This window comes from Cinclus cinclus, chromosome 16 (assembly GCF_963662255.1).
Source record: "Cinclus cinclus chromosome 16, bCinCin1.1, whole genome shotgun sequence".
Classification (NCBI taxonomy): domain Eukaryota; kingdom Metazoa; phylum Chordata; class Aves; order Passeriformes; family Cinclidae; genus Cinclus; species Cinclus cinclus.
Window position 1 is genome coordinate 10,214,381 of NC_085061.1, and position 24,617 is coordinate 10,238,997.

The 24,617-nt window shown below is 44.5% G+C and overlaps 1 protein-coding gene across 4 annotated transcripts in view; it reads right to left on the reverse strand.

The window, feature by feature from the left end:
- Positions 1-19,961, reverse strand: part of MAPK8IP3 (mitogen-activated protein kinase 8 interacting protein 3) — a 57,220-nt gene extending 37,259 nt beyond the window's left edge. For 2 of the 4 annotated variants that reach the window (XM_062503845.1, XM_062503846.1), the window contains exons 1-5: positions 19,630-19,961; positions 12,548-12,668; positions 11,727-11,797; positions 10,881-10,972; positions 5,191-5,332 (exon numbers count right to left, since the gene is read on the reverse strand). In XM_062503845.1, the coding sequence (XP_062359829.1) occupies positions 5,191-5,332; positions 10,881-10,972; positions 11,727-11,797; positions 12,548-12,668; positions 19,630-19,947 (744 nt within the window). In that variant the 5' untranslated portion in view covers positions 19,948-19,961. Of the gene's footprint in view, positions 1-2,352; positions 2,473-5,190; positions 5,336-10,880; positions 10,973-11,726; positions 11,798-12,547; positions 12,669-19,629 lie in introns of those variants that run through there. The other 2 variants (XM_062503844.1, XM_062503847.1) reach the window with 2 other exon arrangements.
- Positions 19,962-24,617: the final 4,656 nt, after the last annotated feature.

Genomic DNA, 24,617 nt, shown 5'->3' on the forward strand with positions numbered 1-24,617 from the left:
GAGAAAGGGAAAAGCATAATTATGTATTTCAGTAAGTCGCATTTGCTGGTGTATGGCTGCCCTAAAGCATTATGAGCATGGTTCTTGCTCACTGTACCAGTTACATGTCCCATTGTTTGCTGGTGACACCAAGCACTACCACCACAATGAAGCAGCGAGTTCTCATGCTGAACTCAATAAGCAAATCCCACCTGTGGAAAGGGATGAAAACTTTCCTCCTTCACTACAGAATACTGGTCTTCACAAATCACACTGGTATGTGATCTCAAGAAAGGTGACCTTATCACAGCTGAAAAGCACTGTAGCTCATACTGACCACAGTGAAAGCTGAAGGGCTTTGGCACTTGCAACAAACTAGGCCAGTGTTTCCCAAGGCTGGAAGGCAATATGGATATCACTTGGGAAGGATCTGAAGTGGCCTCTTAGAAGTCTTGGCAAATGTCATTAGTGTAAGGCACCAACGCACCTGGATGAGGAAACAGCAAACTAAACTGGTTTTGCCACTAAACTGCAGAAGCAGAGTGGACACCGATCTGGGCTGCTCTGGCTTGTCTGATGCAGGAGACCTATGCCTCCAAACCACCTTATGAAGACCAAGGAAGGCATGGGTCCAGCTTGAGAACACAGCAGAAACAGGTGTGGTCTCCCACTTCCAAATGGCAGGATAACAATACGCAAGAATTCAGAAAGGTGAACAATGAGCACAGGAGATGGATTCTCAGTATGGAATATGAAAAACAGCTCTTGATTCTAACAGACATTACAGCTCTTGTACCATCACTCTTGAGTAACAGGGAGTTTTCAAGGCTTTGTCAGAGTTTTTCACTGTGGGCTGTTTGTCAATTAAAGCAGCACTGCTTCAGTCAGGCAAGGAATGCCCTGACCAGAGCAGTGACCTCTCAGACCCAAATGAGATCTCCTGAGTCATAAGGGCAGCCCGCTCTAATTACTGCCTGCAGGGAGGTGACATAATTAACACTGAGAGTTATATGCAACTGGGTGGAGTGGCATCTGGCATCTGCATTCCAGACCCAGCTTTCATCTTCACCACTGGCCTCTCACCTCTTGTGATAGAGAGAGCCTGGTTCTGCTCAAAGGCTGCTCTGAGCCCCCCAGCCTTGGAGCTGTGACACAGTTCCACTTTGGTCATCTGGAAGTCTCATACTCTTGTTCTAATAACAGCTTCACAACATGACAAGAAAGTCCAACATGGGATGAGTGAGAAGACTGAAAAAATGGTGATTTAACCCTTTGCAGCCTTATTTTTGTTAAATCTGGAACTTTATTAAGATTTTCCTTCAATTAGACTGGCCTCTGTATGCTAATCTTAGAATGCCCTGCTGCACACTGCACCATGGAAGTCAAAGGGTTTACACTGCTATCTGCACAGTTATATTGGAAACTCAGTTCTTTAAAAAAGGCACTGCCATTAAATGCAATCCACATTTTGTCTATTTTCCACATTGTCAGTCCAAAGAGCATCCACATTCCCACATGACTATCCAAACCATCTCTCTGCACATATGCTGGTTTTAGCATCAAGACAGATGAGAACTTTGCACTCAGGCTGCTTCATGTGAAAACCCCACTTCCCACTTCTACTTCATATTACTGGTTTAGGAACTACTTTCCTAGTATAAAAAGAAAACAAATAATCAAATGGGATTTTTGATAATGAATAGGCTCCAATAAGCTTTGGACTACCTCAACTGCAGTTTGTCTTCTGTACTTTCAGATGTGCAAAGGGGCAAAGAGTATCAAGTGTGAAGTGCAACTATAAAACCTCTTTTCTCAAATAGAACTGCTGTTGGATGAAAGAATTCAGGGATGTTCTTGGACCGAATCTATGTCTATGAGAATAACTAAAGTTCAGAAGCATCTCAGCTGTGTAAGAGAGACCCAGGTAGGTCCACTCCACTTGTCATTCCTTGTTCTTATCAACCAGATGCCATTCAAAAGCCCTGGATCATCAGTGTCTATAGGGTGATACTTGTATCAGCAATATCCTGTAACTCTTTGTTTATTGACATAATCTACCCCTTACCCTGAACACAAGAATAAGTAATTACCCTGGTCTTTCACTACTTTTTGGTTATAGATGTGAATTTTGTATTTACCTAGAAAACATCCTTTATCAACTTTCCAACCTGCACTGGAGAAATTTCTCCCAAACGTATATACTACCAACGTGCTCCTCTTCACACCCCAGAAGCTGGTATATTCCTACTACTGTCTGAGTGCTCTGCTAATGCTAAATATTGCACTAAGAGTATAGCTCTTCTCGCCAGCACAGAAGGCATTCTCCAAAACCCATAGCTCACCCAAAGAATAATCTCCACAGCCACCACTTACCTACAGCCATACCTGTCAACCTCCTAAACATCAACTGTGTAGTAGTGACCTCCAAAATGCATTGTGTAAAGGCTCAACATTCATAGCAGTCATATGTCACCATGAGAAGCCATAATTGTATGGTTATAACACTGAAAGTATAGTACATAAAAACAAAAACGTTAAGGACTTTCATCTCCAAAACACTGTATAAAATAAATGTACAACTGAATGCAAAAATAAAATAACAACAGCAACTAAAATAGTAATAAAAAGTAAACAAGGACACTTATGTAAGTACAGCACAGTCCCATGAAGAAAGAAAGCTAGTGAAAATAATCAGGTACATACTGGGAAGGCGAGTCATGTGTGAGTGATGTCAGCAAAATATCAGAACTCTGAAGAAGAGGCAAGGGAGGCATGAGCCCCATCTCTGAGAAGTCAGTCATGCAGAGGATTTAAGAGGTAGCATTTCAGTCACAGAGTGTGCAAGAAGCTTGTAGGAGGAAAATAACAATTCCATACTAGCAAGTCACTTAATCACATCCTTTAATTATTCATTAATTTTCTCCATACTCAGGAAATTCTCCATAACAGACTACCCATCCAAGTCTTCCACAGCATAAGCTCCAGAGGTTCACTACACCATCTAGACTCCTTTTTCCCAGCATTCCACTCTGAGTCTCCCTAATGAGCACCAGCAGGAATCCCAGCACAATACATCTGGAGCAGCACGCTGCTAGCTCTGCACAGAACTTGTTTGGAACCAGATTTTTTTTTTGTGGTGGTGATTTTTTTATCAGGTGGTGGCCTGATACCACCACCACCACATAACTAAGAGATCCAGTCAGTAATCACAGAATGGTTTGGGTTGGAAAGGGTCTTAAGAACCACATAGTTCCAACCCCTGCGCAGGGTGTCTTCCCTGTCCAAAGCAGAACAACCTTTATTACCTGAACTTGGACAACAAAGCTTCCCATTTATCTGGGTTGCTGCTGCATTCCCCTGCAATACAGATGCTGGGGTACTTCTTTTTCAAGTTCTCAGTGGGACCATGTAAAGAATTAGACCTTAGCAAGGCTGTGGAAGATGGATCTAACCACAGTGTCCACCCAACTCTTCTCTAAAAACTAACCCCCGCTGCCCAGCCTGAACACTGGAAGGTCTGTTCACACCAAGGTGTGCAGCACTGACTGGAGAGCCTGAGGAATAACTGATTTGAGGTGGGCTGGGGTCTGTACATATTGGTTATGCTGGCACAGCACTAGTTTGAAGAAACACATTCACTCCACCATCCATTATGTTATCGTACTGTGGCACTGCTATTCCCTAATTCCAAGCAGAGCTTTCCAGAAATGACTGTAGGATCTGAATGGCACTCTGCAAGTTGCTACATTTCCCAAAATTCTGTGCCTCTAACACTACAATAAGGACTGAATTCCAACTCTCCATCCTAGGCAAAGGTATTTTGGATTTCCAAATTCCACAATGGCAGAGAGCTGACAAAGTGCTGACACCTGTGCTGTGCTAGGCCTGGCTGCTTTACAGATGCAGTGTTAAAAAAAATTAACTTGCTGCTTTGTTTTCTGAGTAAATTATGAAACTGTCTACACATCAAAAAGGCCACTTCTGTAGAGTCTCATGTGAAAGCCCATTCATGGTATCTGGAGACATGTAGAACGGGTACAACAAGCTGGGAATTTCTTTTTTTTATCTCCTCCTTGCCTTTACTGCCTCAATGTAGTTTACAGGATCAGCGATTCACAACTTTTCAAAAGGAGACCAGTCCCTTACATATGACACATAAAACAGCTGATGTTCTACAAATTCCAAGCAGAGTGAAAGTAAGTTTAATCAGACACTTTTGAAGTAGAACAGAAGCTCTGTGAGATACCAGTGGACACACTGAGCTGGGCTCAGCAGAGAAACCAGTGGCTCTCAGACCTGTCACCAGGCATTTGTGGAAAATTATTTGAAGAATTTGGCAGGATCCTGAGCACAAAGACTTTGAAAAGCCTACACATACAGCTCATGGGAAATGCGGGTCACCATGCACAGGCTGATCTGTTAACAGCTGCAGTGAGCTGTCAGCTCAGAGCACACCACTTGGGCCTCGGAGCTCAGACCAATCTCCGAATAGTGGAGCGGAGATCCCGGAATGGCAGAGCAAAGCACAAGATGCATCAGGCAGCACCATGAGCTACTCCAGTGCAGCTGCAATGCTATAACGATTTTGGAAGACCTGGTGCAGAAGGCAGAGCAGTAACAGTGATAGTTGTACTGAAGGTAGACAGTGCAAGTCTAGAGCAGTGACCAGACGTAAGAGGAACATAAGACTTTGAAACACAGTGCAAGACTTGGGCATCCAGACAGGATAAGAAGGAGCCCTTTCCAGTGAAGATAGGAAGGCCAGATCAGTCAAAAGTAACAAACACTTAAGGGCAAATGCAACCCAAAGCATGGCCCCACTTGAGTTGCAGAACCATTGCTCTTATCCAAGTGGAGAGAAGGGACAGGCTCCATCATATCCTCTTCCAAATAAGCTATTGAGAAGTGAAGGATTTCTCTTCACTCAATCCCTAACTGCCTCCACACACATACCTCTCAGCTAGGGGCCAGCCAAGTAAAGGAGATTATCCCTGAGACAAAGCAGCATGAGGAGCTGTGTCAAATCCTTCCTGCACCATATGCCAGATCTGCAGAATACCCTCCCACCTCCAGCACAGCTACTATGGGAGCAAACATATAGGGAGAGGCTGCAAAGGGTTACAGATACAGATTGTCTATAGCTTAATGAAAATGTGAGATGTTATCAACAGCGAGAGTGGGAAACCCTTGCTCTGTGATGGTCTAGAAAACCTTGTAGCTGGAGTTGGACTGCAGCTGGCCGAGGTCACTCAGGCACCAGTGGTCCAGTGCTGGGATGATCTTGGCCCCTATCTGCCCACGTACCATGCCATCAGCGAGGGGGAAGACATTCAGGGAGTTGGGACGTTCCTTTCTGCTAAAGAGATAAACAGGGAGAGAGAGGAAAGTATGTTAGCCGTGTACAAGGTTCTGACAGAAAACAAACAGCACACTAGTGTATGTGAAATACTAGTCACTAGAAATTGGACTGCAACAGTTATCCTCACGTGGCAGCTGTCTGAACTCCCAGCTCCCACGCTTCCTTGGTGCCAGCTGATCAGTCCCATAGTGTTACTGCTGAAGTAATACTTCCTCCTGGGGAAACTCTAAGAGGGAGGGGTTCAGTGGCCATAACAGGTACAACTGACTGCTCAACCAGTAGGAGAAATTTGGAGGAACATGAAAGTGCAGGGAAACACCAACCAATTTAAGTCACTGTTTCTTCTGAGAAACAAAGGTACTGGAGGAAAATAAGCCACAGCAAACAACTCTCACAGCAAAAAAAAAAAAAAAAAAAAAAATAAATAAAAGCTCCATAGCTTCTAGAGAAGTCATCACAGGGTGAGGAATAAGGCTTTTAAGTGTCATCTACATGAAACTTAGGACATTCCACCCCAAATCTGGTGAGTTTTAACAGGAACCAGAAGGGTTAGATCACTTCCAATTTTAAGCAGGAGAGTATTTGTACTCTTTGACCTTGCTCCATACCCGTATTACAATGCACTTGCAATTCAGAAACTAAACAAATGAATGTACTGTGCATATTTCTAGGTGTCTCTGTGTTCTGTTCATCCTCTCCTTTCTGGCAACTGCAGTGACTCGCTAGCTTCAGGTTTGATTCTGAACATAAAAGCTGGCACAGATTTTCAGACCAAGCTTCAGTGGGAGAAAATCTAGAGCAAGCAGTGGAGGTGGAAAGGCTGTGGCAGCAGCTTGCGGAACCCAGCAAATGGTTCAGGGTATCTCTGATTGACTCCAATCCCTGCAGAGCTGAAGTAAATTCATTCTCTGTGTGACGTGCACCCACACTTGGATTCAGTCGTACCTCACCTACTCCTGCACAAGGTTTCTGCTTAATAGTGGGGGTGTGATGAAACCTGCCCTTCTGTAGCACGCTGTCACTAACAGCAGACTCCATGTGCCTTTCTGTAATGATCATCAGCATTGGGTGTCATGCCCAGGCTGGGAAACAAGCACAGCCATCTCACCTATGACCATGGCAAACAATTTCTACAGGGTCCCTGGCACAGAGCAAACACACTAACACAGGGGATGGTACACCAAACAGCTCTTTCAGGACATACAGAGATGGAGTGTCCAGCAGAGGAGACAATGTTTGCTGAGAAAAACCACAATGCCCAGCCTTCTCACTCTCAGCATTGCCCAGCCACCACAGCTCGCTACGCTGCTGCATCAGTGCCCACCTCGAATAAGCAACTGTGGCCTGTCCTGGATAGGCAAGATGGGGCAGAAAGGTGTTTCCAGTGTGGCCGGCTTGGCACTTGTCCTAGGAATCTGCATTAAAATCCTCTCCTGAAGATACTAGACTTGTACATGGAAGTTTCATACACAAACCCTCTTAGAAAGGATGCATGCAACTGGATTTTGGAGGAACACAGATCACTGATAAAACATTAACCTTCTCACAGGTAACAAGCAATAGGACAAGAGGGAATGTCCTCAAGTTGCACCAGGGTAGGTTGAGGTTGGATATCGCAGAACATTTCTTCACTGAAAGAGTGCTTAAGCATGGAAATGTGTTTCCCAGGGCAGTGGTGGAATCAGAATCCTTGGAAGCATTCAAAAGGTGTGTGGATGTGGACCTTTGTGATATGACTTCATAGGCATGAGGGTATCCAGTTGAAGGTCGGACTTGATGATCTTGGAGGTCTTTTCCAGCCTTAATGATTCTGTCATTCTCCACAGACTCAAACCCAGATTCCTATGTGATAGGAATTGTAATTTTCCTTGTAGCTTTTCCTTTCTGCTACTAAAGGCATCTTGCTGCTTGTGACGTAAATAATGACTGAAGGTGTAGTGAAAATATTCCACTGCTGTTTGTCTAAATCCCAATTTATGACTGTAACCTGCTACTTATACCTGCTCCGACTAGGTCACGATGCCAAAGGATCTCTGCCTGTCTGCTGTAGGTACACCACTGCTATCATTCCAAGACCCTGAAAGTTTCTAACAGCTGAGATTCAAGTTTCTACAAAAGTTTCTAAATAACATACTAGGCAAATGTTTCCCCTCCTAGGAAATCTTCACCCTGGCACTAATACAAGCACCACAGAAAGTAGAGTTAATTATGTGTAAGAGATTATGAAGGGATTCAAAACTAGAAATCAGAACCACTTCATGCCACAAAATCAAAAAATCCCTAGTTTTACAGTTTAAGAAAAAACCCAAGGGTCCCCAAGAGTCTACTTCAAAAAGAATCTCTCTTTTTATGGGGAAAAAAAAATTGGGCCATTTTTTGAGATGCTTTAACCATTAGTTTTGTATCTTTCCTTTTCTTCAGGACTGAATGACAGTTTTAAGACAGTCTTGCTTTCACGGGTGTATGGAGCAGGAGAAAGTTTCCTATAACTGCAGAACAGTCCTTTCCAAACCAGTAGTGCAGCCAGAATATCTTGGTGACTATGCTGGAATGATTTGACACAACTCATCGACAACACTGAGATGTAAAAGATGCCCCAAAAGTATGCTGAGAGACATCAAATTATACTTTCCCTTTTTCTTTTTTTGTTGATATGCAAACACATACACACTTAACACACAAGGAAATACAGGAGCCACTGAATGGAAGGGAAATGTGTGAATTTCACAGCCCCTGTTGAAGAGAGAGGCACAGGGTCTCTGTAGCATCAGAAGCTGTAGAATCTTCAGGAAAGAATTTTAGCACAGACTGTTAGGAAATTTCCTTGCCGAGTTTCTTTGGAAACACCTTCAAGCCTCTTCAAAACCTCCCAGAAAAGGGGAAAGAACAAACAGCCCAGAAGAGATAACTCCAGTTTTGCAGTCCTGGAGTTGGCAACCTAATTTAAATGCAAATAAATTTAAAGTATCCACAGGGCTGCTCTTAATTTTGAGTGCTGCAGTTACCCTCATATACCCAAATCTTTCCAGGACTCATCTTGGGTGAGTCTCAACACTTGTCAGTTCCACTTTGAGTTACAAGGTGAACAGCACACTCTCATCAAAGGTTTATAGTAGCCAAACCCCGGGATTACGATGTTCTATAAGCAACATCCTAAAGTTTACAGAACATACAACTACAGTTTCTTAGACAGCATTTAAAGAGGAGAACTAGTTTCTATGAAGGCTCTGGGCACAGCACTCATGCCCAACCATCAAACAAAAGTGCCATTGGAAACCTACTGACATTGACATTTGTTCTGCTCCACACAGAAATCAAGCATGGCTTGCTCTCTAGAGTAAAATAAGAGACAAGAAATTTCTTGGAGTCGGATTTGATAATCTTTATGGGCCCCTTCCAACTCAGGATATTCTATGACTCTACAGGTCTACAAGTCCATGACTTTTTAAAACATTAGGAGATGCGAAGTGTAAACATCCCATCCCAGACACCTGATCCAAACTTGTGTGTCTTCTGCATTTGCATGCACAAGCTTCTCCCTGCTGTGTCATCCCAGCTCCATGGCTCCCTCTGTATCCCTGAACCAGCAAGTCCAGCACAGGTGCCAATAGACACAGAGAGCAAATATGAGAATACAATACATTCCCAGCATCACACTGTCACCACTCCACAGCAACCTCCAACATTTGGATTAATGAAGTTCAATGACACAGCAATAGGATTTACCTTTTCCTCCAGGACTGGCGATGACTACAGTGACAAACAACAGCCAAACAGCAGCAATCCCACAAAAAGCGAGACAAAAAGAACAACCATTAGAGAGCAAATGTCATGCAAACATATAACCTACCACAGACACAAGGTACACGTGCACTGCCACCCACACCATGTGGAGGTGGGTACAAACTCATTACACCTCTTGGAAGGCCGCTGATACACACCAGCCCCACGAAAGTTGCGGCACAAACTTCTCCCTAGTCCCATTTATTTTAAATTAATGTACCCAAATTTGTTTCACAGGTCATGAGAAATTATGCCTGTCCCCCCACCCAGTGCACTAAGATCCACAAACACTGGTGCTCCTCCCTCCAGCTGTGTAACGACATCAAAACACACCTGTCCCAGGTGTGCTTGTGCACAAGCACAACAAACAGAGCTACACACGCACACACACACAAACAGTGCAAAGCTGGAAAGTCAGGAAAAGCTCCCATTTCCCACTGGTAGCTCCGACAGACTTGGATCACAGCCGCACCATGGGCTTTTCACAGACATACAGTGTTTCTCTCCAAGGACATTAGCAATATGCCACACTTAAAGAGTAAAAGACTAATTTCTCTGACATGAAAAGGTAATTCTTGATGAAAATTTTGCTCTTCACCACTACTGGCAGTTTTGTAGATACAACCAGCAACACTTTTCACTGGGCAGCTCTTTCATGGAATGTTAACATAAAGCCGTAATTAAAATCAGCTTGAGAGTCAGGGAAGGAAAATCTTTTACACTTTTATGAAAGGAAGTAAACTAAAAACCATTTATACTCTACAGTCCATTTCAGGAGGCAGACTTCAATGATCCTTGTGGCTCCCTTTCAACTCAGGGCATTCTATGATTCTACGACTCAAAGTTGGCAGGTGCACACAGGACTCACCCTTTAAAAGAGAGATGCCCCAAGTTTCCTTTTGCCTATGGTACTTTTAAACTTTACTGTGTAAGCACTTCCACAGATATATTCCTACTTCCAGAAGTGTAACTGGGAGAGAAACAAGCCTAACACACTTATCCTATTCCATCTCTAACACTAGGATCAGTTCATGTTCTAGGAGCTCACTCTATTTCTAGACTGTGAGGGATAGAAGAGAAGGAAGAAAATAATCGGGTAAGGGAGATTTTATGAACAGATAAGCACCTACAAACTACTGGTTCTTTTCACACCATGTCCTCTCAAGCTTTCTACACCCCTCCTGCCAGTCTCTTCTGCCTAGGAAAGCTGACGTATAGCTTTTTTTGGTTTGTTTTTCTCAATTGATTCCTATATCCTAGATAATCTATTTCTAGTCAGAATCCAAACAGTGCAGAAAGGGAGGAAAACCCATTTCCTGGATATCAGTAGGATTTTTGGTGACTGACAGAAAGCTTCCTCTGAAAGAAGAACAGGTGAAAAAATACTGTAATGGCCAATTATTTAATTGCTATGGTTTTGCTGCCTATCTCACATACAAAGATACAGACACACACACACAGACACTTTGACACCTCCATCCATTCTACAGATAAACTCTTACATGTTACCTAAGAATATAAACATGTTTTCTGGAGGCCCCATCAACAGCAGCGTGATGAAGCCTCACCTTTATAAAACAACATAGAAAGCTCCTCAACATGAAGTATCCACAACTCACCCAGAACCCATTAAAAGAGAGCTTCAGCTACAATCTGTGTCCCTGGAGAAAGGTCCTGCTCTCTTTTCTCTCTCAAACACACGCACTCAGTGTGTAAGTTCCCAGGTGATATGTGTTACATGGCGAGGTCATGGCCCTACCTTCTCCCAGGTACACTGCCCTCAGTTTGGTTATTTCCCCCAACTTGCTGCATCTTAGATCGCTCAATGTGTTCCACATAGGTCTGGATCATCTATGAGAGAGAAAAATCAATGAGGCAAACAGATGAGAAGGATCTTTTCTGCTTTTGTTTAATTAATTTTCTGCTTTTGTTTAATTTTCTATGGCATCCATTTCCAATTCCCTGGGTTTTTTTGCACAGTTCCGTTTTACTGTTGCCTTCTAAGCTGATGATGTAAGTGAACAGTCTAATCTGATAGAAAATTTGTCAGCAAATAGTGTCAGAAATCACTTCAGCTGAACCTCATAACCAAAGAGCCTTGGAGGAGAATATCCCAAAACAACATAAGCCTTGAGGCTCACTGGCAATGGGATGAGGTAGCAGGGCACTGTGCACAGCACCACAGAACAGCTGAGATTGTAAGAAATATCCTAACGTCCATCAGTCCACCCTCTGCTGAAGTAGGACCACACAGAGCAGGTTGCCACAAGATCACATCCAGGTGGCTTACGACCATCTCCAACAAAGGAGACTCCAACATGCCTCTGAACAACCTGTGCCAGGGCTCACTGTCCTTGCAGTAAAGTAATTTAGTCTTTGTTCAGAGTGAGCTTTCTGTGTCATAGTTTGTGCCAGCTGTCTCCACTGGGCACCAGTGAACACAGCCTGGCTCCTACCTCTTTACACCCTCCAGTCAGGTGTTTCTGATGTTCCCAAAGTTCAGAAGCTCTAGTCATCACTAGGATTGTAAAGCCAAATTCTTTGACATGATACAGTCGTGTGGATAGAGACAAAGAGTTTATTTCTTTAGAAAGATTATATCTACCTCTGTGTGACGCTGATGTAGAGCATTATATTCCTTCTTCATTTCTGATTCACGTTCTTCCAGTCGAGAAACTGCCAAGAGAAGATCCCTACTATCAGCTAACACACAACTGGCTCTCAAAATAAACTATTTGAGAAACAAAGCCTATTTTTATTTTAGAAATTAATTTACACCTACTGAATAAAGCAAACAGAAGCAGAATTGTGGTATTTGGTCTTTGTTACAAACTTAGTTGATGGCACTTGTACATTCCCAATACCAGCGATTTTGCACTACAAATGCAATAAAACCACAGAAGTCTTTCAGCAGTCGCCTGGTGCCCTCTAAGCATCTTAGTTTGGCAAGAATTTATTGTCCTCTGGGACTGGGTCTTCCGCCTACAGAAGGAGCAGAAGTACTAAACAAAACACCAACAAATTCTGAGGGGAACTTCAATGACTGCACATATTAAGGAATTATTTGTAAAAACAGATACACAAACTAAGTAACTAACTAACTAATTAATGTGATGATTTTTATAAGAACAGAAGATTCTACAAGGAGCAACTGGAAACCAGGTTCCAAAGGCCCAAATCTTGTACCTTGCATCTGGAGAGACTGACCACAAAGGAAAAGAAATGTAGCCTCTAGTGAACTGGTGTGGGTACATCCCACCCTTTGGAAAGCTCAGAATTTGACATTAAAGTAAGGGACAACCAGACCTTTTGGGCTTTGCACAAATTATATGAAAACAAAAAAAGTGTTAGGATTATTTTTTAAGTAGCACTGTATGTGTGGGGAAGGCATGTGTATAATGGTGTCTAGTGCACAGCTTTGCTTACTCTGGTCTGCATAGTTTTTGGTCTTCAGCTCCAGCTGTCGAGTCTGAAATTCAAGGTGTTCCACTTGGATTTGTAATTCTTTCTTCTCCTGTTCCAGTGCATCTTCAAACTCTATGAACTTCTGCATAGGGAAGAAGTGGAGAAGAGGCACAGATGATAACTACATGTAAAGTGGGTTTGCCCTACCACGACCCTTCCTCTCCTCACAAAAACAGAAATTTGAGAGAATATAAACTGAGGGGATATGAATTATAAATTCAGAAATAGGAATTTTTAAGTACTGTAAGTAGCACCATAGTATTTAATCAAACTGAAGAATCTTTTTTGTATTAGAAACTTATGTTATCTTTAATGCATAATAAATATATAAACTATGGTCCAACATGAGTTCTCTAAACCAATATAACATCACCATCTTGAGCAATGATGGTCTTCTTTGTGCCAGGCTGAATTTTGATTCCTGCTAATTTGATGTCACAGAAGGAAAATTTTATTTCCACAATCACATATTTTAAAATAATACCTATGCCAGAAACATTACCACAAGGCTCACAAGGGCACAGTACTGCAAAGCTATCCCACCAGTTGCAGTACACATCCTGGCCTGGCTTACAAACCCAAAAATTCAAGTCTTGTTACATTACTCCTGAACAGTTCCATCCAAGGAAGCCAGAAGTACAGCATTATTTGCACCAACCAGTTCAGTGACTAGAACACCAACCCAATAGCTGAGCTGCATGAGCACGGCTAAGGCTGGGAGCAGCCCTGGATCTGGAACTGCTAAGGATGACAGTGAGAAGGAAATTAAGGCAAGCAGGCTTTAATCCAGCCTTTTAAAATGTTTAGGGGCCAAGAGGAGCCCATAGGAAGCGCCAGGAGCTGTGAAGAGCTCACCAGGCTCTGCTTCTCACCTTCCCCCCCCCCACTCCTTCTGTTTTCCAAATCCTCCTTAGGTCCACGCCCACCAGCACATGCACATTGGCTGGAGAAACCTCCTCTGTCTAAAAGCATGGATACCGGGAGGAAAATCCCTCTCCCTCTGCCTTCTGCATGGGGGAAGTGTTCTCTCCACAAACGCCACTCCTTAGGGGCATGAAATTTTCAATTTAATTTTCAATTTTAATAAATTAAAGCTTTGTTTTACTCCAAAAGAGACAGACACTGGTAAGAATATTTTTTGGTGAAAACTCTCAGGGAAAATAACACATTTAAATGCTCAGTAAGATTATTTTGTTAAATCCTGCACATGAACCAATCTGCACTGCTGCACTCTCAGGGTAAACCCCTACTGCTTTTTCGGGGTAAACTCCTTTTGCACATTCCCTGTTGCTTTTACTGGAATTACTAGCAAGAACACTGGAGCCAGCAGCATTAGAAATTGCATCCTCTCTGCAGGTGACTAAAAGTCACATTATTTATGATTCTTGCAAACTTTTAAAACTGCTAACTAAATTCGTGGAAGCAGTAACTCAGTTTGCATTCCTACATACCTGTATTTATAGAAAAAAACACACTTTAGCCACTTCTTGCTTCCCGGCACTCAGTGTTCTGCAGTGCCTTCAACCTGTAACTAGGCTTTCAATTCTATTCCTCTTCCTACTCAAATTTACTGTAATAAGAGTTTGGGGGTTTTTCCACTTATGGTTGTTTTGCACGGAATTTTCTAGAAATGGCCAACAGTGCCAACACCCTTCTTCCACTATAAAGAAGTCATCTCAGAGGCTAAACATGTACTTTCTTTTTTTTAAATTATTTTTTTAATTGTTCAAGGGTTTAGATTTTTAAGTATGTGTTTCCTCCTGAGATGTCAATTAAACATTGATATCCCTTAGTCACTCACCCAGCAACCTGTTTTATGGATTCTGAGAACTTTTTATAAAACAACCTGCTTTGTAAATGTGTGGATTTATTTTTGAAACCTTTTTCAGAACAACAATATAATCTCACAATGAATAAAAAAGGAAAAGAAGTCCTAACAGACACTGACAATGAGCAACAGAACTGGGAAGCAGCACTTTCACTTGCTCCATCTGGAGGCTATTGGAAATTATTCCAACAAAGAGTCTTTTCCTGGTATAATCTCCATCTCCTCATAGGATTTTGCTGGAAGCACTCTGTGCTAAAGCTTTATTGATGAACCCTTTTAATTACAACCAAGGGCTAAATCCCCATCACATTGCACTGGCTCAGCTTTCACCACTTTCCTGCTCCCATTTCTCCACCTAGGATATGTAACAACCCCCCCCCAAGAGGAGAGAGGTATTTAGAAGTAATAAAAATGAACACACATTAGGGAAATAATTCACAGGTTTCCCAACAGTAAATTACAAAGGAAAAGAAGGTACAAGCCAAATTCTATTCCAGTAACATAGGTCACCTTTAATAGGATTACTAGATTTGCTACTGCTGTTTTAGCTTAATTCAGAGGAAACCAACTGAAAGATTAACTCTTCTGCAAATACGGCTGGTCTTTTTGCTCATACCTGTCTACTTTGCAACCCAAAAGTAAACAAAGAAACATAAAACTAGAGATCAGTTAAGCACCTGGAAAAGAAAGAGACATGGAGATAACAATAATGAAAATTAATATTGCCCTAAGTGTTTGTAGGGCAGAACAGCTTTTTGGATAAAAGCACTGCAGGATGGTCCATCCTGGTGCTGAGGAGATCAAACTGCATTTGTGTGCAGGGGCCCAAGGGCTTGACCCAGTTCCTGGCTCTGCAGCACCTTATCATCCACCACCTGCTCTGACATCAGAATTCATTTCACCTAAGCTTCTCCATACTCATCACAAGCTCTGACAGCAGGAGAAGTCCCAAATCCAAAGTGAAGTGAGCAGCCAACACAGCAGAATAGAGACAATTCCTTTCTTTATTGCCTAAGGAAGATGTTCCTAGCATCCAGATGTCATTGCTGCTCATCCTTCATGGCACCAGTGAGCTCTCACGAGGGTATCTAGGCAGGCTTTATTTTTTCCCAATAAGCCACAACAGACATTCCACAGCATTCAGAAAAACACCTCACTAGTCACTACAAGTAGCAGAGATTTAACTAACTTTAGCCAGAGATGTGTGCATACCCACAAGTAAAACTAAGCTGCACCAAAAGTTTGGAGAAAACAGGCACTTGATTTTCATATGAGTTCCAGAGACAGAGAGCAGAAGCAGAACTTCATCTCCAGCACAGGTCCACAGGTCCAAAGTTGTGGCTCGTGGTCTAAGGCAGGTGGCTGCAGGTGGCCCAGATAAGCAGCCAAATTGGCTCCAGCATCTCTCCTGCCCAAACTCAATCTACCAAGTGTATCCCCAGCACACAGGAAATCTCCAGTCACACGGTGCTCCCCACACTAAACTCTGACTTTCCATGGTGCTGGAAATTCACAACAGGGCAGGGAAACAGAGAACACAAACTGCATGAAGTGTTTTAGGTTTTTTTGTAACGTTTTTTTAATTAACAAGGCTCCCAGAGGCAGTTGTACTGCAAGTGCATGTTATTGAGTGAATGCAACTTGGTAAACAAATACCCATCAGCATTTCACTTTTTCCAATTCTTTCAGAGGGAATATACAATCCTGGCCCTGTTGAAGCTGTGGGAATTGCTCAGTAACTTCGAGACAAACCAGTTTATCACTCCAACCCTTTAAACGTCCTAAAAATAACCAGGCAGAGGGAACACTAACTTGTAAGTCTCCTTCCCATCAGAACATTTTCTGGCTGTAATATTTACAGAAAGCATCAAACCCCATTCTAACAGAAAAAGAATCATTATTTACTCTCCCGCTTTTCCTGTTTTTTATCTGTGTCCAGCCAATCTTCCCTAAATGCTGCACAGAGATTTGATGCCCGAAGATGAAATTCCAAAGTTCTGTGATGCTAACTCACACTTGCTAACCAGCAAGCCTTCCTAAGGGCAGAGAATATTCACAGGAACCAAATCCACAGTTCTGGCCTCAGAATAATACAATTCCAATGACTTTTGAAAGCAGACACTACAAATTTCACTACAAATACTCTTTCATTATAAATATTTAACAGGAGAACAGAATCATACAACTGCATTGGGCAGGAAGGAACCTTAAAAACCATCTTGTTCCAACACCCTGCCATGGGCAGGGACACCTTCCATTGGACCACATTGCTCCAAGCCCCATTCAAACTTGTCCATGAACGCTTCCAGGGATGGGCAGCCACAGCTTCTCTGGGCAATGTGTGCCAGGGCCTCCCCACCCTCACAGGGAACAGTTTCTTCCCAACATCCAATCTAACCCTGCCATCTGTCAGTCTGAAGTCAAGTATGGGACAAAAAAACCCCAAAGAAACAACCAAACAGCATAGCAAACAGCATGCACTTCTTAAATACATCTTAAAATAACCCAATTCACTCTTTACAAAGCACTGTGCCACAATCCCAGTGCCCAGGCTATTAAGTTTGAACACTACATTGCAAATTTGTTGACTGCATTTTTTCACTTTAGTGCTGCCAAGAGGCAAGAGAAAAATCTGGTGGTGGTGAAGCATACCAGGTTGAGCCTGCTACTGAAGCTGCCCTTGATTTCAGAGGTTTCTCATTCCCAGGGTCTGCACATTTTAATGCCAGAACAATGCCCACCTGTGATTCCAGTTACTTTGAATTTAATAAGTTAATACAAAGTAACTATAACTCAAGATTCTTTGATCAACTGCAAGTATATTGCAAGAGAACAGATCTGTTTTTCACCTCCAATCTCTCAGTGTCAATTTAATTGTTGTAATTGGCACTCATGCACAGAGAGCAATCAAACCAGAGGTCAAATCCTGTTTGATCCAGGGGAGGATCTTCCCAGTTAGAACTGAAGATCCCACCCAAGACTTGAGGCACAGCCCAGGAAACTGATGGTGCTGGAGAGTTTGGATGGACTAGTGGTCACTTATGGCACGGCTGAAACAGCAGCAATGGACACATTCTGGGAAGAGCAGCACATGAGCACATGTTGAGCAGCAATGCACATTCTGGGAACAAAAAAGTTTTCTGGTTTTTCATTGTGTACAATTACCTGGTAGACAGTAGAATTCCTTATCACACACAGATTTTCACCCCCGTAACATGTAATTTACTGCAGAGTAAGCAGTGCATGGGAAACAGGTGCAGATAAATAACATACTTTGTTATATACTGAGGAAAACAGCAGCTGTGTATTTCATATATGACCTTGTAATAGGGGGTTTGTAGAGGCAGAATGCTCATTTATTCTTATAAGAAACACATTATCTATTAATTTTTGATAACAAGTCCCCTTTCAGACACTTCTACTTACATTGAGCTGTGTCTAAGGATGAGGGAGTACCTTCATCATCACCACTGGCACTTTTTAAAATCTCACTTTTTAAAAACACCATTGGTAAATGGTATTATGCCATAGTTCCCAAGTTTCCTTGCAGGGAGTGTAACAGCTATCAGCACATATGCTTCCAGAAAACATATCATGTATCCAGTAAACCCAGAACAGAAATCCACTACAGTCCAAATATGCAAGATGATTTCCAGCTGGGCTATTCCAACCCCCATTTGCAGTTCCATTTTTTCCCCATAATTAGTGTACTTTAAAAGTTATTTCTCAGAAGCTGCAAAATGCTGTCTCTACACAACACAAGTAAGCTTCATGTACTCAAAAAAAATTATCAATCCCTACAAGCATTGAAAAGAATTTTAGGATCATTTCTTAGCCCAATTAATACATACTTAGAACTTGGGTCTAAAACTTTTAACTGCCTCTTGCTTTCAGTAACAATAATGGACCACAATTGCCCTCCTCACTGAGTTACCAAGCTTCTCACACATGATTACTAAGCAAAAAGAACATGTCTATGAAAATCTTGCATGTGCTTTACAACATTCTCCAGTTCAACAACTATGTCATTAATTACCACTTCTTTTATTTTATTAATTGCCCCATATCAAACCAGAACTTGAGTCCTAGGAAAGCAACTGAATCTTAAATCTTCTGCTCTTCCTTAACCTAAAAAGATAGAAACCCCCCACTTTTCAGGAAGTTAAAAAGAGATTATGTGTTGAGGATGGACTTTTTTCAGTACCAAAGCTCTATCCCAGCTCACAGACTGTCACTCCAAGAGGATGAACAGCAACCCCTATGGCTCCCAGCCTTCAAGGCTGAAAGGATGCTCTGTATGTCAGCAAGGACAGGTGCAGATGCAGCAAGATGAAAGAGTGCAGATCGTCCCCCCTCTGTCTTATCTACATCCGAGTCCCTGTAACCCGAGGATTCTCCTTCCTCTCCATCAGAGGGGTTGGATTTCTCATGAGCCGCTTCCAAACAACCACAGCAGCTGGGCAACCCTTTCCCGGCTCTCCCGGGAGCGCATCCACACCCCAGGAAACGGCAGGTGCTGACTTGGGAACAATATTATTAAAACTCAAGGCACAGTTTAGATAAAAATAAGTTTCAAAAATAAGAGGTTATACTCTTAAGGCAATTCCTTGCTCCAACGAAACAGCTTACAGCTGACATTGAGAATGATGGACAGCTGCACAAATTTCAAAAACTATTTCTTACACCACAAATTACGCCGACCCCTCCGCATGCTGCTGGCATTGCAAAATGAATTCATAATTCCACAGGATTGCAGCTATTTTGGTTCGGGGTTTTTCCCTCCCACTGTCACGGGGCAGCTCAGCCGCAGTGGCCCCGGCCTCGTGGTGCGGCAGAGGAGCGGAAAGGAGAGGAGAGGAGCCGAGCCGAGTCGAGCCGGGCCTGCCGGGGCCGGGAGCCCGCGCTCCCGCGGGAGGAGATGCGCCTCGCCAGGCCCGGGCCCGCCCCCGCACTCCGCTTCTAGAAGGTACCGGCGGCCACTGTCCCGGGGCTCCCCCCCCACCACCGCCTTCCCTCCAGCCGGGTCCACCGCTGGGGCGGGGGCCAAAAGGGACCTCCTGCCAGTGGTGGCGATCGGGGTACCGGAGCGAAGGCCTGCAAGAGGTGGCCCAGCCGCAACCGAGCCGGCCCCGGCACCCCCTCGGCTCTCCCGCTCCCCTGCATTGGGGCCCCCGCCCGGCCGTGTCCAAGATGGTCGCGGGGCGGCGGCGCTCACCTCCTCGGCCTGCTTGCGCAGCGCCTTCTCCCGCTCGTACTGCGTGAGCAGCTGCTCGTTGTCCTCCCGCAGCAGCTCCAGCTCCACCTCGTGCTCCTGGTTGTCGGTGAGCACCGAGTCTAGGTTCTCCAGCACCGTCACCACCAGCGGCATCAGCTCCTTCACCACCTCCTCGTCGTAGCAGTGAATCAGCCGCTCGAACTCTCGGTAGATGCTGTTGGCGAGGCCCGAGACCCGCTCCGACATCACCGACCCCGAGCAGTAATCATCGCCCGGGTACCCCCCCACGCCGCCATCGTCTAGCTGGATCTCCAGCATCCTGCTGGCCGACAGCCCCCGGCCCCGGTCCGCGCCCAGCTAACGCCGCCGCCGCCGCCACCGGGCGCTGCCCCGCCCCACACGCCGCGTCACGGTCCGCGGGCACCGCTCGGGGCGGAGCACGGCGCACCGCCCGGAGCTGCCGGATCGGGGGCGTGGGCTACTCGCGCTGAGGGAAGGTCCGGGACCGCAGCGGTTCTCGCGCCGGAGACACGAGGGACAGCGGTGACGGCGAGCCGCCCGCTCAGCACACCGCGCCGGGAGCGAGCCCGCCGGCCGCCGGGGCCGAGCCTCGCGGCACACAAAGCGCCGCGCGCTGGCGCGGCGGGCGCAGCGACACCGAGCAGCAGCCGGCGCATGCCCGGGGCGCGCTGCGAACCGGACACGCGCTGGCTCTGGGAGTCGCGTTAGAGACCCGTCACAGCCGCGGGCGTCGTGCTGCCAAGAGCAGGCGGCCGTAGTTACTACGGAGAAAGCAGAAAAGGACCGGTCCGGTCAGGGATGAACTGAAAGCCAGAGGGCCAAACTGGCCATCTCAAGGTATAAAAGAAAATCCAGCACAACCGCCGAATTTCATCAGTAGATTTCCCAAAGCAAGAGCAGCACACGCCAAATTACGGGCAACAGCTCCAACACCCTCGGCAGCCTCCAATACCCTCAGCAGGTGTCACAGAAGTCAGTGTGCCACATCCTGGGTTCAGCTGGGTTCGGGCTGTAGAGTTGGAGGAATACAGCAGGAATCATTCTGCCCTGTACGGAGGCCAGCCTGGCAGGAGAGAGAAATAAGGGGTTAATTTGGGAAAAGGCTCCCCACACCTTTATTTGGCTTAGAGCTCTGAAAAATAGTGCAATCCCAAAGTCGTGACTAGCAATGACCCTAAAAGGTTCATATTGCACCCAAAAAAATAACCTTAACCCTACCCAGAAAGCCTAATTGCAATGGGAATATCACATCTCACTGGTAATTAAGAATTTTAAATTTTGTGACTGTTTTATTGTATGTTACATCATTATAGCTAAGTGCTGCTAGACTATAGATTAAGAGCACAACAGCTTTTAGACAGCTGCTTTTATAGCAAAAAACCTATTTGTCTCTAAAAAAAAGGAAATTGAAAGGAAAGGAATGAAATGGAATGGAACAGAATGGAACGGAATAGAATAGTACTGAATGAAATAGGTGTAGTTCACTTGCAAGGGTCCTACAATAATTGAGGCTGAGGTGTAATTAGTTATGGGATGGATCACCAGTAGATCATGAGGCCTCTGAATGTAACAGCCAGATTTTCAAATGTTTCTACACAGAGCAGGCCCAGCAAAGCCCATCAGAGGCACTGAGTGCATAGATAAAAGAAACAAATGTGAAACTAATGTGGAGAAACTTCTGCTTAAAAATTTAAAATCCAAGTCACCCATGTTGGGCCTTGATTCACTCTGTCCTGTATGGCAAACTTTATAGACCAAGCATTGTACTGACATTCACAGCAAACACAGGATGGCAACAAACCCGAGAGTGTGCTTTATTAAATGCATGATTGGATTTAAAATATTCTGAATAAAAATGTCCAGGTGAATAGAGAGAGAAGCAAGGCAAGAAAAGAGAGAGGTGAGGCTCATTCACTAATTCCATATTGCACTGAACTTCTAAACTTATGTAATCTAGAGAGCATGTAAAAACATTTATAAAGTTTTCTTTCATTCTCCCCACATACATAAGAAACTGAAACAATGGAAGTGTCACAAACTAAAGCCTGTAGAATCACAGAGAGACTGATGAGCTCATGGCATTACCCACTCCTCTGACTGTAATCCCAACAGGTCTAGCAGGCATCCCTGAGGGGAGGAGATATCAGCTGAACTGCATCTTCCTTTGTACAACAGAATCCTGGTTCAGGTCCAGTGACAATGTTAAAGATCCTGCTGAAAGACAGTGATTGCCTCATCTTAAATTGTAAATTAAAATATACATCCCTATATTTATAAACTCATAAATAACTTCAAGTCCAGAGATGAGTGAAGAAATGGAAGGAATGCTAGGTGCTGCCATGCATGAGAAACAGTTAAAATACCACTTCCAGATCTAAGTTGGCAAGCAAATTATTTCCTTATTCTACCCTTTTGGGGTTTTATTGCATCTAGCATAGGAGTTAATCTGGAATTCACGTTGTTATTTGCTTAGCACTAACAGCAAACTAAGAACCGACTGTGTTATGGATATGCAATTGTGTTATGGCTGCAAGGGCCTTTTCCTGAAGAGCTTACCTTTTCAAGTAGGCAAAGTAAAGGCACAAGGAGTGAGAAATGGATAGAAACACTGAGACAATGCAAGGAAAATCAATGCAAGGATTCTTTTGTAATAACCGTATGATCTCCAATTAACTATTGGGGTTTTTTCCCCTGGACGTCTGGAACATCGCTTTGTGAAAGAATAAGTATTTTTAGGTGTCTTAGTTTAAAAGACAGGTGCCTGCCAAGGAAGGTGTGAACCTCCCTTGGAACAGAAAATGTGACTCCAAATTATTATAACTCTGAAATTACAGGGCTTTCAGGCAAAGATATAGTAAAAGGAATAACAGTTCTTTACTAGTAGATATATGTGTAACAAGGCAAACAAACAACAACCCCGGCAGTAACCACAATCCCAGTCCCAGCCTTGTCCCGGCCGCAGGCACCTCCCCCCTTGGTGCAGTTCCCGTAGGAGCCACCAGGGGCGCTGCTGAATCCCAGCTGGGTAGGGCGGGTGCGATGATTCCCCCGCGCCTGGAGGGGGCGCTGTGGCCGCCTCGCCACACGGTGACGGCGACTCCGCTGGAGGAGCGGAAAGAAAAGGGAGTTCAGCTACAAACCCACAGAGGCAGCCCGTGCTGGTTTCCCTCCAGGTGGAGCCATGAGCTGTAGCAGGAATCCTCGGCGTGCTGGCTGGAATGGCCGAGGTGGGCAACACCCAGGGTGACAAAATGTAGCAGAAAATTCCACAGCCTTAGCAAGAGCTGTGGGACTCGGGTGGACACGGGGTGTTGGGTTAGGGTGTAGCGAAAAAGCCCAAGGCAGCAGCAGTAGAAAGCAGTGATTTCTGTTTCTCCATAGCAGTTGTTAGAAATTACTCAGCACAATAGAGTTAGTCAATCAATAAGGCAATTTATTAACTCATTGATAAGGGACGGGCAAGCAGCACTGGAGATGCAGGGAGTCCGTGCTACACCAACACGTCTGTCCTACTCCTGGTCACTGCCACTTCTATAGGCAGTTTCTTGTTGAGCCATGTCATGCCTATTGTGCTGGGGTACAAGTCCGAGCAAGCCCGAACATGTTTGCTAGCCCTCAAGCAGCAGTGGCTACAAGCCCCCCACCAGGTCTGAACAAGGCTGGAACATGTCAGGTTACACTCCTAGCAAGAGGGGAACAGCAGTAACAAGTGTTTTCATGTTCGCACAAACCCGCGTTTTCCTTACGCATAAAAAGTGGATACAATTCATAACTATAGTGGCAAAAAAAAATAAATACATAACAGCAAAAGCCAGCAATTCACAGCACCGTGATTTAAATAAATATAATTTGAAATAACTAAATTTCCCTTTATCTCACGTGCATGCTTTTAGTTCCGTGTTCTTATTTATGCTGATCATTTGTAAACGAGACCAGGAAACAAAACTGCCTTTCGAAGGCTTTTACTGGCACTCCTACAGATGGGGGGGGTACACACACCTCTCCTGCACTCGCTGAGAAACAGGAACAACTTGAACCCGCTGCTCATTCTGCAGAGTTGGGAAGGGTATCCCTTCCCAAGGGAAAGCACCATCAATTTACTTTAGGTTATGTAGTCTAGGGGGAGTCATCCTGTCATGGTGCTTTCGCAGTGATGAGGAGATTGTGGGAAGATAGAAGCTATCCACGTGTAGCCTGACGTTTTCTGCACACCTAATGGTGTCTCCTGTAGATTTAGATCCCGTGCCCGCTCGTTGCTTTTAGAAGTTTTTGGTGTTAATTAAACTTCTGCCTTAGAGCTAAGCATCATGGGAGTCTCTTAATTTGTTTTTTATTGGGCGGCGTCAGTGGTTTTATGGGCAAGTGGGAAGCAGCGGAGGTCTTGCTCGACGGAAGGTAAGGGGGAAACTGAGGATACAGGAATTGCGGGGGATGCTACAACTCGGGAGTCCAAGAGACTGAAACTGGGGAGTACAGATTCAACAAGAACAGCCTAAAACAAATGGTAAGCAACACAAACACTCCAACAACGCAACACATAACACCCAACCAGACATGTGCCGCAGCCCGAGGTTTATCCATTTCAATCTCATGGTGTGTTTCCATAATGACACGAATTGCTATATAACATCTCGCACGGTTGCCACATGCACCCGGGAGTTGTGCCCTCCGGGAAGAGGAAAGGGTTCGGGATCCCGGGTTTTCCCTGGAGGCACCCGAGTAGATGGGGAGGGTCCTTTCTAGTCAGATCAGGTATTACTAAGGTCCCAGTTCAATGGCTGCTCTTACAAGCAGAGGCTCACCCATGGTAAGGAAAAAAGCAGTAACGGTCTGGACTCCACATTGGCAGCGAATTCCTCGGTGGTAGCAGCAGCTCGACCATTCCCCTCGGATCCTGAGAGCGAAAAGCTGTCCCCAGCCCCTCGACCCCACAAAAGTCTCCAGGTATCTTCGCCCTTCCCACGAGA